The sequence below is a fragment of the Euleptes europaea genome, chromosome 20 (assembly GCF_029931775.1).
Source record: "Euleptes europaea isolate rEulEur1 chromosome 20, rEulEur1.hap1, whole genome shotgun sequence".
NCBI classification, from domain to species: domain Eukaryota; kingdom Metazoa; phylum Chordata; class Lepidosauria; order Squamata; family Sphaerodactylidae; genus Euleptes; species Euleptes europaea.
In genome coordinates, this window is record NC_079331.1 from 13502325 (window position 1) to 13516215 (window position 13891).

Below are 13891 nucleotides of genomic sequence, written 5' to 3' on the forward strand. Positions count from 1 at the left end.
AGGGAGTGTGTGCATGTGTGTGTGTGTGTGAGGGAGAGAGATTCGCCATACAGCTCAGATGAAGAGAGAATTAAGAGTCTCTTCTGGGAAGGGAATGCCCACATGGCAAAACAGATAGCCAAATTTTGTGTGATAGCATATAAAGTTCGACCCCTAATGTTGGGCAATTGCAATTAGATTAAATCATAGTTCGGTCAATTTTAGTCTTATAAATCATTTGGAAATTTTAATTAGGAATGTTTTGGTTGAAATGCTATAATTTTTTACCTTTTGTATAAATGACACATGTGTTTTACTGGCTTATGCTGTATTTAATAATAAATCTGATCTCACCCGTATTCATCGAGAACTTTCTGTTCCTTTCCCAACTGAGACTGGAAGCTTACATATCTGACTTTCCTTTTTTTTTTTGGGCAGTCGCTGCAGACGGCAGGAGACCAGAGCCGGCCAACGTCGGGGAAGGCTTTTCGGGGAAAGATTCAGAGTGGCGGCTGGTTCAGGCTCAGCAGAAGATCCGGGAGCTGTCCATCAACATCCGCATGAAGGAAGACTTGATCGCGGAACTGATCAAGACAGGTGGGGGGCGGCTCAGGCAATGGGGATCTTTTGGGTTTTGTACGCATGATCGGTTCTTATGTATGCCAGGTTGCTGTAACGTACCAAATTTACTAATCCTGAGAGCTCTGTCCAAACCTTTCCTTCGGGCTGAGAGCCAGTGCCAATATTCTGCTTCTGCTGATTTTCTAGCCTGGCTTAGGATGGCTTTGGAAGAAGAGGAAGAAGAAGAGTTGATTTTTATATGCCAACTTTCTCTACCGCTTAAGGAAGAATCAAACCAGCTTACAATCACCTTCCCTGAGAGGGGATATGATAACCATGTTCAAATACTTGAGGGGCTGTCATATAGAGGATCGTCCTGAGTTGTTTTCTGTTGCCCAAGAAGGTCGGACCAGAACCAATGGGTTGAAATTAAATCAAAAGAGTTTCCGTCTAGACATTAGGAAGAATTTTCTAACAGTCAGAGCTGTTCCTCAGTGAAACGGGCTTCCTCAGGAGGTGGTAAACTCTCCTTCCCTGGAGGTTTTTAAGAAGAGGTTAGATGGCCATCTGTCAGCAATGCTGATTCTGTGATCTTAGGCAGATGATGAGAGGGAGGGCATCTTGGCCATCTTCTGGTCACTAGGGGTGTGGAGGGGGGAGGTAGTTGTGAATTTCCTGCATTGTGCAGGGGGTTGGACTTGACCCTGGTGGTCCCTTCCAACTCTATGATTCCCTTCCCCTCCCCACAACTTCATGCGTAGGAGTGGGGAAACCAACCTGGTTCACCAGATTAGCGTCCGCCGCTCACGTGGAGGAGTGGGGAATCAAATCCAGTTCAGTAGATTAGCCTCCGCCACTCATGTGGAGGAGTGGGGTATCAAACCCGGTTCTCCAGATCAGAGTCCACAGCTTCAAACCACCGCTCTTAACCACTACCCCACACTGGACTCGGCTCTTAAGATGGCGCCGCAGCAGAAGCAATTGAGCTCCCAGGTTTTTGTTTTTTTCAAGCTAGTTTGGGGAGTGCTCCGACCTCTGAACTTCAGGACTGCTCAGGTCTGTAAACTATTGGAGTGTGGAAGAGGAGTCATAAATCTAAAGTGTGGAGTGTGTATGTGGTGTGTGTGTGTTAAGTGCGTCAAGTCACTTCCGACTCATGGCGACCCTATGAATGAAAGTCCTCCAAAATGTCCTATCTTTGACAGCCTTGCTCAGATCTTGCAAACTGAAGGCTGTGGCTTCCTTTATTGAATCAATCCATCTCCGGGTCCATTGATGGGTCTTCCTCTTTTCCTGCTGCCCTCAACTTTTCCTAGCATGACTGTCTTTTCCAGTGACTCTTGTCGTCTCACGACGTGATCGGAGAGGGAGCGTTAGAGTGCGGAGGGGGAACGTTAATTCTTTTTGGTGCAAAAAAGGGTGGAGTGCTTTTAAACGCTTGTTAGCTATCTCCGGCTGATATATGGCGGAGACTGGGCTCTTGTGCTACTAATTACTAATTAAGTTTGTAACGCTGCTCATAGCAGCAACCGTTGACAGTAACATTTGTAGCAGCATTTGCACTACCCCACGCAGGCTCTCTGCACCATGCTGGAACTCCCAAGCGATGCTTCCGCCACTACTTCTTCCCAGAAGTATTTCCTTTTCTTTCTCCTGCCCTTCCGTTCTCCGTTGCCCACCATCCAAACCTCTTTCCCAGCTCTTGCTTTTCTCCAATGCTTCTCGGGAATCCGAGGGTTTAAAATGTCAATTGTCGCCTGGCCCTCCCGGGCGTCAGCGGGCTAGCCTCTCTTGCCCCCGGCAGGCAAGCACGCGCAGACCGTGAACAAGCAGTACTGCCGGAAGATCCGCGAGTTGGAGCAGGAGGCGGAGCAGGTGCGAGTGGAGCTGGGTGACAGCCAGAGGCAGCTACAGGAGCTGGAAGGCAGGGAGCCCCGCGACCCCGGAGAGAAGCGGAAGCTGCAGGAGTGCCGCCGCAAAGTGGCGGCAGCTCAGAGTAAGGCCAAGGTGAGCCCAGAGAACGCGTGCCGTGCTGTATTTGGTCTCAGAACCTAATAATACAGACACTTGGGGAGGTTTCAGAGGTAGGTTTAAGGGCCCTGGCGGAAATGCTGTCTTTGCATTGGAAAAAGCCCCAGAATGGACTGGGAGGGGCAACAGCTCAGTGGTTTGCAGGTAGGAGGTCCCAGGTTCTATCCCCGGCACCTTCAGTTAAAAAGGAACAGGTAAGAGGTGATGGGAAAGAAGAAGAAGTTAGGTTTTATATGCAAATTTTCTCTACTTTTTTACGGAGTATCAAACCGGTTTACTTCCGGTTTCCTTCCCTTCCTCCCCCCCCCCCCAGCAGACACCTGGCGAGGTAGGTGGGGCTGAGAGAATTCAGAGAGAACTGTGACTAGCACAAGGTCACCCAGCTGGCTTCATATGTAGGAGTGAGGAAACCAACCCGGTTCACCAGATTAGAGTCCGCCACTCATGTGGAGAAGTGGGGAATCGAACCTGGCTCTCCAGATGAGAGTCTGCTGCTCATGTGGAAGAGTGGGGAATCGAACCCGGTTCTCCAGATGAGAGTCCGCTGCTCATGTGGAGGAGCAGGGAATCGAACCCGGTTCTCCAGATGAGAGTCCACCACTCTCAACCACTATGCCACCCTGACTCTCTTCACGAGACGCAGGAGCCAGTCAGAGGCTAGAGACAGATGGATAAAACCTTTTATCTGGGAACCTGTCTCTAAACTGGATAATCTGAGGGTCCTTTTAGCAGGGGTGGATTTTAATACTACATTGGCAGTCGCCAAATTTCTTTCCCCATCAATCAAGATTAAAAAAAATACTAATTTCTTTATGGACTATTTACAGGGTTATTTTTTCCCTTTATTTTGATCTCAGTGTGACATTATTCAGGGGCGCATTGGCCACATGAACAGTATCATTAAAGTATAAGCTGCCAGAGCGGGCAAGCTGGCCTCGATGGTCCCGGGGTCAGACTCAGTAGTCAGACTCCGTCCCAGGCAACTCCCTGTGTCTTCCGGGAACAGGTCCTGCAGGAGAAGAAGCAGGCGACGGAGCGGCTGGCATCCCTCCCCGCCCAGAGCGAGAAGCGGGTGCGGGAGCTGGAGAAGAATGTGCAGCTGATGCGGCAGCAGCAGGGGCAGCTCCAGCGGCGGCTGCGGGAAGAGATGGAGCAGAAGCGGCGCCTGGAGACGGAGATGCACCGGGGGCAGCATCGGGTCAAGGTGGGGACAGAGAGCGGCCAGGCAACGCAAGGCTGGGCAGGGGGAATCATAGAATCATAGAGTTGGAAGGGACCACCAGGGTCATCTAGTCCAACCCCCTGCACAATGCAGGAAACTCCAAACTTCCTCCCCCCCCACCTCCCCCAATGGAAACCCACCTCTTGTCCACCTCTTGGCTTGGAAACTCCACGGGATCGCCCTAAGTCAGCTGCGACTTGATGGCCTTTTCCGCCACCAAGAAACAAAATCCAGTTTCCCTCCATGGGCTAACTATCGAAGTTCAGACCATCGAATCATAGAGTTGGAAGGGACCACCAGGGTCATCTAGTCCAAACCCCTGCACAATGCAGGAAATTCACAACTACCCCCCCCACACACACATACACACCCAGTGTGAATCAGCCGTCTCAAGCTGCAGATCAGCCTTTAAAAACAAACAGTGTTCCGTTTCTTAAATACTTAACATTTTATAATGCAGCACGCTGCAAAGGGGGCAGGTTGCTATGGATGGGGAAAGGATTGGAGCTAGTATAGGTAAGATGGGAGCTAGTATGGGTAGGAGAGGATTGGAGTTAGTATGGGTAGGGAAATGCAAGTTGTGTGTGCGCGTGTGTGCTGTCAAGTCACAGCTGACTTCTGGCAATCCCGTAGGGTTTTCAAGGCAAGAGACGCTCGGAGGTGGTTTGCCATTGCCTGATTCCCCGTGGGCGGAGAGAATTCACGGAGAACTGTGACTGGCCCAAGGTCACCCAGCAGGCTTCATGTGGAGGAGCGGGGAATCGAACCCGGTTCTCCATATTATAGTCCAGGATACACCTTCAAAAATACAAATGGTCACCTATTGCAGAAAAGTTGTGCGATGCTTTCAGCAACAGATGGATGAAGACACTAGTTATGTTAGTTAACCCTCTCTCTCATAACACCAGAATGCAGGGTCAGCTGCTGAAATTGGAGGGCAATAGATTCAAAACAGATAATTTCTTCACACAACGCAGTTACATTGTGGAACTCCCTGCCCCAGGATGTGGCGATGGGTGCCAACGTGGAAGACTTGAAGAGGGGAGTGGAGATGTTCATGGAGGAGAGGGCTAACCATGGCAACTAGTAAAAATGGATACTAGTCATGATGCACACCTATTCTCTCCATGATCAGAGGAGCATGCTCATTATATTAGGTGCCGTGGAACACAGGCAGGATGGTGCTGCTGCAGTGGTCTTGTTCGTGAGCTTCCTAGAGGCACCTGGTTGGCCACTGTGTGAACAGACCGCTGGACTTGATGGGCCTTGATCTGATCCAGCAGGGCTTCTCTTATGTCCTTATCACATTTCGACCCTCAAAAGCTTACACCTCAAAAATCCAGCATGGCTTTTCTTACGTTCTTATGAGCATGCCTATTATCTTAGGTGCTGTGGAGCACAGGCAGGATAATGCTGCTGTAGTCGTCTGTGGTCTTCCTAGAGGCACCTGGTTGGCCACTGTGTGAACAGACTGCTGGACTTGATGGTCTGACCCAGCAGGGCTTTCCTTATGTTCTTAAGTAAAGGGTACCAGATTATTTAATTGTATTATTTACCCAGTTAAAGGCCAAACTGTCCTGAGCTACATCTGCCTTTGAGGGAGGGAAACAGCCTTTGGGTTCGGGTGGGTGCCCGGTTTCCTTGGCACCTGATAAATCTTTCTGCTGGGTGGTCCTTTTGGTCTAACGGTGTCCCCCGGTCCCCTCCCCTCTTGCAGGAGCTGGAGCTGAAGAATGAGCAGCACCAGAAGATCCTGCGCCTCAAGACGGAAGAAATCGCCGCCTTCCAGAGGAAGCGTCGGAGCGGGAGCAACGGCTCCGTGATCAGCCTGGAGCAGCAGCAGGTAAAGGGCAACGGCGGCTTCCTCGCCGGGCGTCGTCAGGCTCCGCAAAAGCATTCTCCTTAAACTGCAGCTCGGCAGGATCCGTTCCTGGACTCTCCTTATCGTGGGGAAGGCTCGCTGACTCAGAGGTATCGAAGCCGTCTGTCACAAGGGCCAGATGTGAAATAAATGTCACTTGGCGGGGCCGTGCCTCGCCAGCAGAGATCAAGAACAGGCGTTTTACAGTCCCCACTCCCTTTGCAGAGGTGGGGTGTGTGTCTAATAGGAGATCTGCAGCTAGGTAGGAGAGGCCTATGGGTGGGGGAAGTTATAGCTATATAGGGCAGAATAGTAAGATGGCACGGAGTTATTATTATTATTATTATTGAATCTTTGGGAGAGGCTGTGGCTCAGTGGTAGTGCCTCTGCTTGGCATGCAGGAGGTCCCAGGTTCAATCCCCGGCATCTCCAGCTAAAGGGACTAGGCAAGTAGGCGATGTGAAAGGCCTCTGCCTGAGACCCCGGAGAGCCGCTGCCGGTCTGAGTAGACAATACTGACTTTGATGGACCGAGGGTCCGATTCAGTATAAGGCAGCTTCATGTGTTCAAGAGTGGGGGGTGGCTGCCTCGGCTGGCCAGGTAAGAGCTCTCAAGTGGCTGGATCCAGCCCTCGGGCCTTAACGTTTGACACCCCTGCGCTACCTGGTAGTGAAAGAGAGCTCTGATTATTTCTGTCTTTGAGGTCCTCTCTGTCTTTCCCTCTGTCGGTCTCCCCCTGCTGAGAGGTAGGGGCAAGAATCAGAGTTGGAAAAGACCAACAGGGTCATCTAGTCCAACCCCCTGCACAAGGCAGGGAATTCACAACTACCTCCCCCTCCACACCCCTTTTGACCAGAAGATGGCCAAGATGCCCTCCCTCTCATCATCTGCCTAAGGTCACAAAATCAGCATTGCTGAGAGCCAGCGTGGCGTAGTGGTTAAGAGCGGCGGACTGTAATCTGGAGAACCGGGTTCGATTCCCCACTCCTCCGCATGCAGCCTGCTGGGTGACCCTGGGCTAGTCACAGTTCTCGCAGAACTCTCTCAGCCCAGGCGGAGGCAGGCAACGGCAAACCACCTCCGAACGTCTCTTACCTTGAAAACCCTATGAGGTCGCCATAAGTCAGCTGTGACTTGACGGCGCACACACAGGGGCATGAAATGCCATTGCAAAGCTAACTACAGAAGAGAAGACAACGGTGGTGAAGTCTGATCTGGAGAACTGGGTTTGATTCCCCGCTCCTCCACAAGAGCAGCGGAGGCTAATCTGGTGAGCTGGATTTGTTTCCCCACTCCTGCACACGAAGCCAGCTGGGTGACCTTGGGCAAGTTACAGCTCTGTTAGAACTCTCTCAGCCCCACCTACCTCACAAGGTGTCTGTTGTGGGGAGAGGAAGGGAAGGCGATTGTAAGCCAGTTTGTTTCTTCCTTAAGTGGGAGAGAAAGTCGGCATGTAAAAACGAACTCTTCTGTTTTCAGAGCAACTTGCAGCCTTTTACCTGGGACAGAGACGCTCCCTCTACACAGACTTTTTCCTCCTAGGAAATGCAAAAGCGAGCATCACCTTTCGGAACTAACCAGTGACTTTGTGACATTGAGCAACTATTAGATCAATCCATATGCTCCTCTCAAACCTATTTGCATGTCTGGCATTGAAGTAGCGAAGACGGTGGTGCTTAAGAAATCAAATGCCGGGCACTTGCCTACCCCTCTCAGCTATATGGATATCTTTCCTTATTATTCCCGCACTTCATGAGTCATTTTGCTAATTCCTTTAGCATGGCTTCATGATGGAAACCGCCCTTGCAGTTTTTGGGTTTAGGCCCCAGCGACAGCCCTTTTCTTTGCTATTACGTGCCCCCCCCCCCGTCGTTCCGCAAGGGCAGCCGCGGTTGGACTGCTGTTGCATTGCGGGGCAGCAGATCAGACACCTTTCTGTTTGGAGGTGGACTCCCTCTCATGGGGCTCTTCTCCGGCTGTTCCCTCAGAAAATCGAGGAGCAGAAAAAGTGGCTGGACTCGGAGATCGAGAAAGTCCTGGAGCAGCGTCGGGCGTTGGATGAGCTGGAAGACGAGCTGACCAAACGTGAAGCCATCGTGGTGAAAAAGGAAGCTCTCCTGCAGGAGAAGAGCGGTCTGGAAAATAAGAGGCTTCGCTCGAGCCAGGTGGGGGGGTCAACCAGCCAGCTGCTGTACTTTATTTTTAGCGTCTGAAGTATAACCATTTCATATATTTTTTCCAATAAATGTATCAGCAGGTTTGAAGGTGACATTGCAATGATCCATTGGTATAGGCGTGCCTTTATATTGGCTCTCCTCTGAAGAACAAATATAATGGGATAGTCGGTAGGGTTGCCAGGTCCCTCTTCGCCACCGGCAGGAGGGTGGAGCCTGAGGAGGGAGGGGCTTAGGGAGGGGCAGGATTTCAATGCCATAGAGTCCAGTTGCCAAAGCAGCCATCTTTTCCAGGTGAACCAATCTCTATCGGCTGGAGATCCGTTGTAATAGTGGGAGCTCTCCAGCCACCACCTGGAGGTTAGGAAAAAAACCAGTACACAGCTCTATATGCAAAAGTATCAAACAGTGTATTACAAAATAGTGAAGACAAGTGTGAAGTGCAAACAGAAACTTACATATAAAACTAAACACTAATCATATACACATATATGAATAACTCTTCTATAGAGTCAAAAAAGACTTCTAAAGGTTCTTCTTGTGAAAAATCTTAAGTAATGTCCGTTAAGACTAAGCAACGTCTTAGTACTTATTTTTTCAAAAACAAGGGGAAAAATCCCGTTTTTCTTGGAAGAATAGATGTGATGAATGGTAGTAAGAATGGGAAACATCTTCCGGAATTTCCAAACGTTTTTCGCAGAGTTGTGCTTCTTCAGCCGGCATTAGAGGAATCCACTCCACATCTGCAGCTCTCTAAATTACGGATACAAGATCTCTGTTTCAAATAGCTGACGAGGTTGCCAGCTGGGACTTTACACTCGGTTCAATTATTTTATATTGTACCTTCAGGCTCCATTCCAAAGTGACTCTTAAAGAACCATCAGGCACTTTCAATAGGCAATCAAACTGCTCTGGGAGTCCTCTCCCCTTCCACTGTTTGATACTTTTGCATATAGAGCTGTGTACTGGGTTTTTTTCCTAACCATATATACTGTACAGTACAGGTGATTTATTGTGTTTGGCCACCTGGAGGTTGGCAACCCTAGTAGTCAGTGAATGCAGAGGGGCTCAGGGGATGGAAGCGGGAGACCCGTTTCCTGAGGGCGGCTTCCCTCCCTCTGCTTCAGGCACTGAATGATGATATCATGCGGGTGTCCAGCCGGCTGGAGTACCTGGAAAAAGAGCTGATGCAGAAGAACGGGCAGCTGTGCCACAGCAGCGGCAAAGACCAGCAGCAGATCCGGCAAGAAATTAACAACTTGCGTCAAGAGAAGGACCAGCTTCTTAAACAGAGGCTGGAGATAGATCAGAAGCTGCGGCAGGGCACCTTGCTGTCCCCGGAGGTGAACGGGTTACCAGGACTTTGCTGGGGGGTGGGGGGCTTTGGGCAAACCTCAAACTGACCTACGGGGAGCGGTTAAGGGCTGTTTAGCTTGGAAAGAAGGCGGCGAAGGGGAGACACGATAGAGGCCTATAAAATTATGCATGGTAGGGGGAGAGTGGACAGGGAGAAACTTTTTTCCCTCTCTCCTAATACTAGGACGTGGGGTCATCTGCTGAAGCCGGAGGGCGAGCAATTCAAAACTGATAAAAGGAAATATTTCTTCATGCAACACATAGTTACATGGTGGAACTCCCTGCCCCAGGATGTGGTGATGGCTGCCAACCTGGAAGGCTTTAAGAGGGGAGCGGACATGTTCATGGAGGAAAGGGGTATTCATGGCTACTAGTTAAAATGGATACTAGTCATGATGCATACCTATTCTCTCCAGGATCAGAGGAGCATGTCTATTACATTAGGTGCTGTGGAACACAGGCAGGACAATGCCATCTTGCTTGTGGGCTTCCTAGAGGCACCCGGTTGGCCACTGTGTGAACAGACTTCTGGACTTGATGGGCCTTATTATTTATTATTATTATTATTTTCAAATTTATAACCCGCCCTCACCCCCATCGAGCCAGGCTCAGGGCAGATAACAATAATTAAAACCTAAGTCCATCCAATACATCCTTAAAACCCTACTCAGATGGCTGTAACTAACCCTAGGTGCCACAGCGACAGATGTCAGCAGATCAGCCCCCCAGATTTCAAGATGGGGGTGGGATGGGGAGGCCAGTAAAGATGGATCTTCTTGCATCTGTCCTCAGTTTTAGGCCTGGTGGAACAGCTCCGTTTTACAGGCCCTGTGGAACTCAAGGTCCCGCATGGCCCTGATGTTACCAGGAAGACTATTCCACCAGGCCTTGGTCTGATCCTGTAGGGCTTTCCTTATGTTCTTATGTTATGTTGACCTCCGTTCAACAAAAGGGGCTGTCAGTCTCTTTAAGTAACAGAAGTGGGAGTCGGTGCTTGCCAGAACGACGTTTTCTTCCTTCCGCCGTCTCTGTTTTTTTTAGGAGGAGCGGATTCTCTTCCAGCTAGACGAGGCAATCGAGGCGCTGGACGCCGCCATCGAGTACAAAAATGAGTCCATCACTTGCCGGCAGCGCGTCCTGCGCTCCTCCGCCAGCCTCCTATCCCAGTGCGAGATGAACCTCATGGCCAAACTCAGCTACCTCTCTTCCTCCGAGACCCGAGCCCTCCTTTGCAAGTACTTTGATAAGGTAGGTGTTAAAAAGCATAGCCCCGTCCAGTGCAGCCGGTGTGGCGTAGAGGTTAAGAGTAGTGGTTTGGAGCGGTGGACTCTGATCTGGAGAACCGGGTTTGATTCCCCACTCCTCCACATGAGTGGCAGAGGCTAATCTGGTGAACTGGATTTGTTTCCCCACTCCTCCACACGAAGCCAGCTGAGTGACCTTGGGCTAGTCACTGCTCTCTTAGAGCTGCCTCAGCCTCACCTACCACACAAGGTGTCTGTTGTGGGGAGGGGAAGGCAATTGTAAGCTGCTTTGAGACTCCTTCGAGGTAGAGAAAAAGCGGGGTGTAAAAACCAACTCTTTTTATTTATTTATTTTTTTGCATTCCTTGCTCCGGCCAGGTGGTGACCCTCCGAGAGGATCAGCACAAGCAACACATCGCCTTCTCGGAGCTGGAGATGCAGCTGGAGGAGCAGCAGCGGCTGGTGCTCTGGCTGGAAGTGGCCTTGGAGCGCCAGCGCTTGGAGACGGACCGCCAGCTGACCTTGCAGCAGAAGGAGCACGAGCAGAACATCCAGCTCCTGCTCCAGCAAAGCCAGGGTGAGCGACAGAGCTTTCGCGGGGGCCCGCTTCGTTGCTCGCCTGCACCCGCGTGGTGTAGTGGTTAAGAGCGGTGGTTTGGACGGCGGACTGTGATCTGGAGAACCAGGTTTGATTCCCCTCTCCTCCACCTGAGCGGTGGAGGCTAATCTGGTGAACTGGGTTGGTTTCCCTGCTCCTCCACACGAAGCCAGATGGGTGACCTTGGGCTAGTCACACTCTCTCAGGCCCACCTACCTCACAGGGTGTCTGTTGTGGGGAGGCGGGGAAGGTGCTTGTAAGCCGGTTTGATTCTTTCTTAAATGGTAGAGCAGTAAAGGTAAAGGTAGTCCCCCTGTGCAAGCACCAGGTCGTTACTAACTATGGGGTGATGTCAAATCCCGACGTTTGTTAGTCAGACTCTGTTCACGGGGAGGTTTGCCATTGCCTTCCCCAGTCATCTACACTTTACCCCCAGCAAGCTGGATAATCATTTGACCGACCTTGGAAGGATAGAAGGCTGAGTCAACCTTGAGCCGGCTACCTGAAACCAACTTCTGTCGGGATCGAACTCAGGTCATGAGCAGAGCTTACCATTCTGCGCCATGGGGCTCTCAGCATATATATAAAAAACTCTTCTTCCTGGTTTGTATTTCTAACAGAGCACGTGGAAGAAAGGCAGGCAACCAGCAGGCTTCAGTTCCAAGGAAGGATCCAAGCCCTGGAGAAGGAATTGGCCCACACTCTGTGGGTGAACCAAGAACTGACCCAGAAGCTGAGCACGAGCCACCTGGGAGGCCAAGGCCAGTTAAAGGATAGCTGCAGAAGCAGCGAAGTCTTTGTATGATTACCGTTCCTCCACATGAGCGGCGGCCTCTAATCTGGAGAACCGGGTTTGATTCCCCCACTCCTCCCAATGAGCTGCAGACTCTAATCTGGAGAACCGGGTTGGATTCTCCACTCCTCCACATGAAGCTTGCTGGTTGACCTTGGGCCAGTCACAGCTCTCTCAAAACTCCCTCAGCCCCCCCTTCCTCACAAGGTGACTGTTGTGGGGAGGGGAAGGGATAGTGATTGCAAACTAGCTGCGAAAATGATGAAATCCTATTCCCTGATTGCTTCCATCTCAATCCAGAATGTCAATTTAGCTCCTTCATAGCCATATAAACTGCAGCAAGGGAGGCTAGAAATAGGCTTTCAAGTATAAGGAGGTGAAAGCTATTTGGTAGTAATGTTTGAATTGACGGCAATTGAATGATTTCCTGTTCTCCCTATTCAGACAACAATGCTAGGAAAAGCAGCAGGAAAAGAGGAAGACCCAACATGAGATTGATTGACTATAAAGGAAGACGCGGCCCTCAGTTTGCAAGACCTGAGCAAGGCTGTTAAGGATAGGATGTTTAGGAGGACATTGTTTCATAGAGTTGCCATGAGTTGGAAGCAACATGACGGCTATTAACACACACATATACTAAGAGGTCGCAGTTGTGCAAATCTGCAGCACCCCTTCATATTGGGAATTCAGCCTTATTCGAAAGAGGTCAGAAGGTTCATACCATGAAATACTTCCCTCTTTTCTCTTATAGGAATGGAACGAAACGCAGCTGGGGACAGACCTGCTTCACTTCGGATGCAAGACAACTTCAGCACCAACGGCGTGCTGGAAGCAGGGGAGAAGCTCAGGGACGTGGTGCACACACCTTTACCATCCACGTGGAGGCGCTCTTCCCAGTCCGCTGCCAACATACCGATGCCAGAAGATCTTCACCAGAAAGATGCCGAGTTCCTGCTCCGATCTGGCCAGGCAAAGGAAGCATCCCCTCCCTTAAGCTTGGCTCCTGTTCTGAAATCCCGCAAAGAGTCGTACAGAGGGGCCCTGAATGTTTTTCCTGGACTGTATTGCCCCGCAATCATAGACGTCAGGAAAAATCCACTCTAGGCCATTCCTTCTAGAGATGTGCGCAGGGTTCCCAGCTCCAGGTTGGGAAATACCTGGAGGTTTTGGGGGCGGAGCTTGAGGAGGGCAGGGTTTGGGGAGGGGAGGGACTTCAATGCCATGGAGTCCAATTGCCAAAGCAGCCATTTTCTCCAGGGAAGCTGATCTCTGCCTGCAGATCAGTTGTAATAAGAGGGAGATCTCCAGCCACCACCTGGAGGTTGGCAATGCTAGATGTACATCTCAAATTTTTTTTGGTATTTTTCAGATTCAGATATCGGGGAGCCCCTCCAAAAAAAATCAGTATTCCCCGTCATCCGAGTTCCAAATACCGCTTTGGTATTCAGATCGATTTTTTTCTCAGTGTGCATGTGTGGTTATAGTGCCGTCAAGTTATCATCACCATTATTCCCTATGGGGAATCTTTCCTGAGGGCTGGAGGGGCTGTTTTTTTGAGCAAGTGGCACGAAAATTGCAAGGGAGCTGGTGGTGCCCACATTTCAAGTGAATTGGACCAAGAAGTCCAATTTTACGGGCCCCTGAACAAGGCACCCCCAGATATCCACCACTGTTTCCTATGGGGGGGGAATCCCATGCTTTCTCCAGGGCGAAGAATAGCAAGCAAAGCAACCACTGGCCAAAACCATCTCCAAGCAGACAACCTATGCAGATCCAGAGAACCCCAGCCGAAGCACGGGGGCAACGTGGCAAGCCTAATGCAACGAATGTACATCCTGAGAATCCAAGCAAATGTCAAAGCTGAGAATCCAAGCTTACAGACACCCCGAGAATCCACCGCAAACCCGACCCAAATCGACTCGTGCAAACAGCGCAATGTTGCAAGACCGACAGAACCAATTTCAAAGGGCAGGATCGAAGCCGAGACAACACGGCAAGCTGATGCCAAGCTCCGGAAACACAGAGACGTGTAAAAGGCTTCGTATTTTGGTGCTTCTGAGGCACAGAGGAAG

The 13891-nt window shown here is 50.5% G+C and overlaps 1 protein-coding gene across 1 annotated transcript in view; it reads left to right on the top strand.

Annotated features, from left to right (window-relative positions):
* Positions 1 to 12923, top strand: part of KIF7 (kinesin family member 7) — a 30688-nt gene extending 17765 nt beyond the window's left edge. The window contains exons 9-18 of the mRNA XM_056866114.1: positions 418 to 576; positions 2345 to 2547; positions 3578 to 3775; positions 5511 to 5636; positions 7643 to 7819; positions 8956 to 9171; positions 10226 to 10432; positions 10807 to 11005; positions 11647 to 11781; positions 12571 to 12923. Coding sequence (XP_056722092.1) covers positions 418 to 576; positions 2345 to 2547; positions 3578 to 3775; positions 5511 to 5636; positions 7643 to 7819; positions 8956 to 9171; positions 10226 to 10432; positions 10807 to 11005; positions 11647 to 11781; positions 12571 to 12923 — 1973 coding nt within the window. The remainder of the gene's footprint in view (positions 1 to 417; positions 577 to 2344; positions 2548 to 3577; positions 3776 to 5510; positions 5637 to 7642; positions 7820 to 8955; positions 9172 to 10225; positions 10433 to 10806; positions 11006 to 11646; positions 11782 to 12570) is intronic.
* The last annotated feature ends 968 nt before the right edge of the window (positions 12924 to 13891 follow it).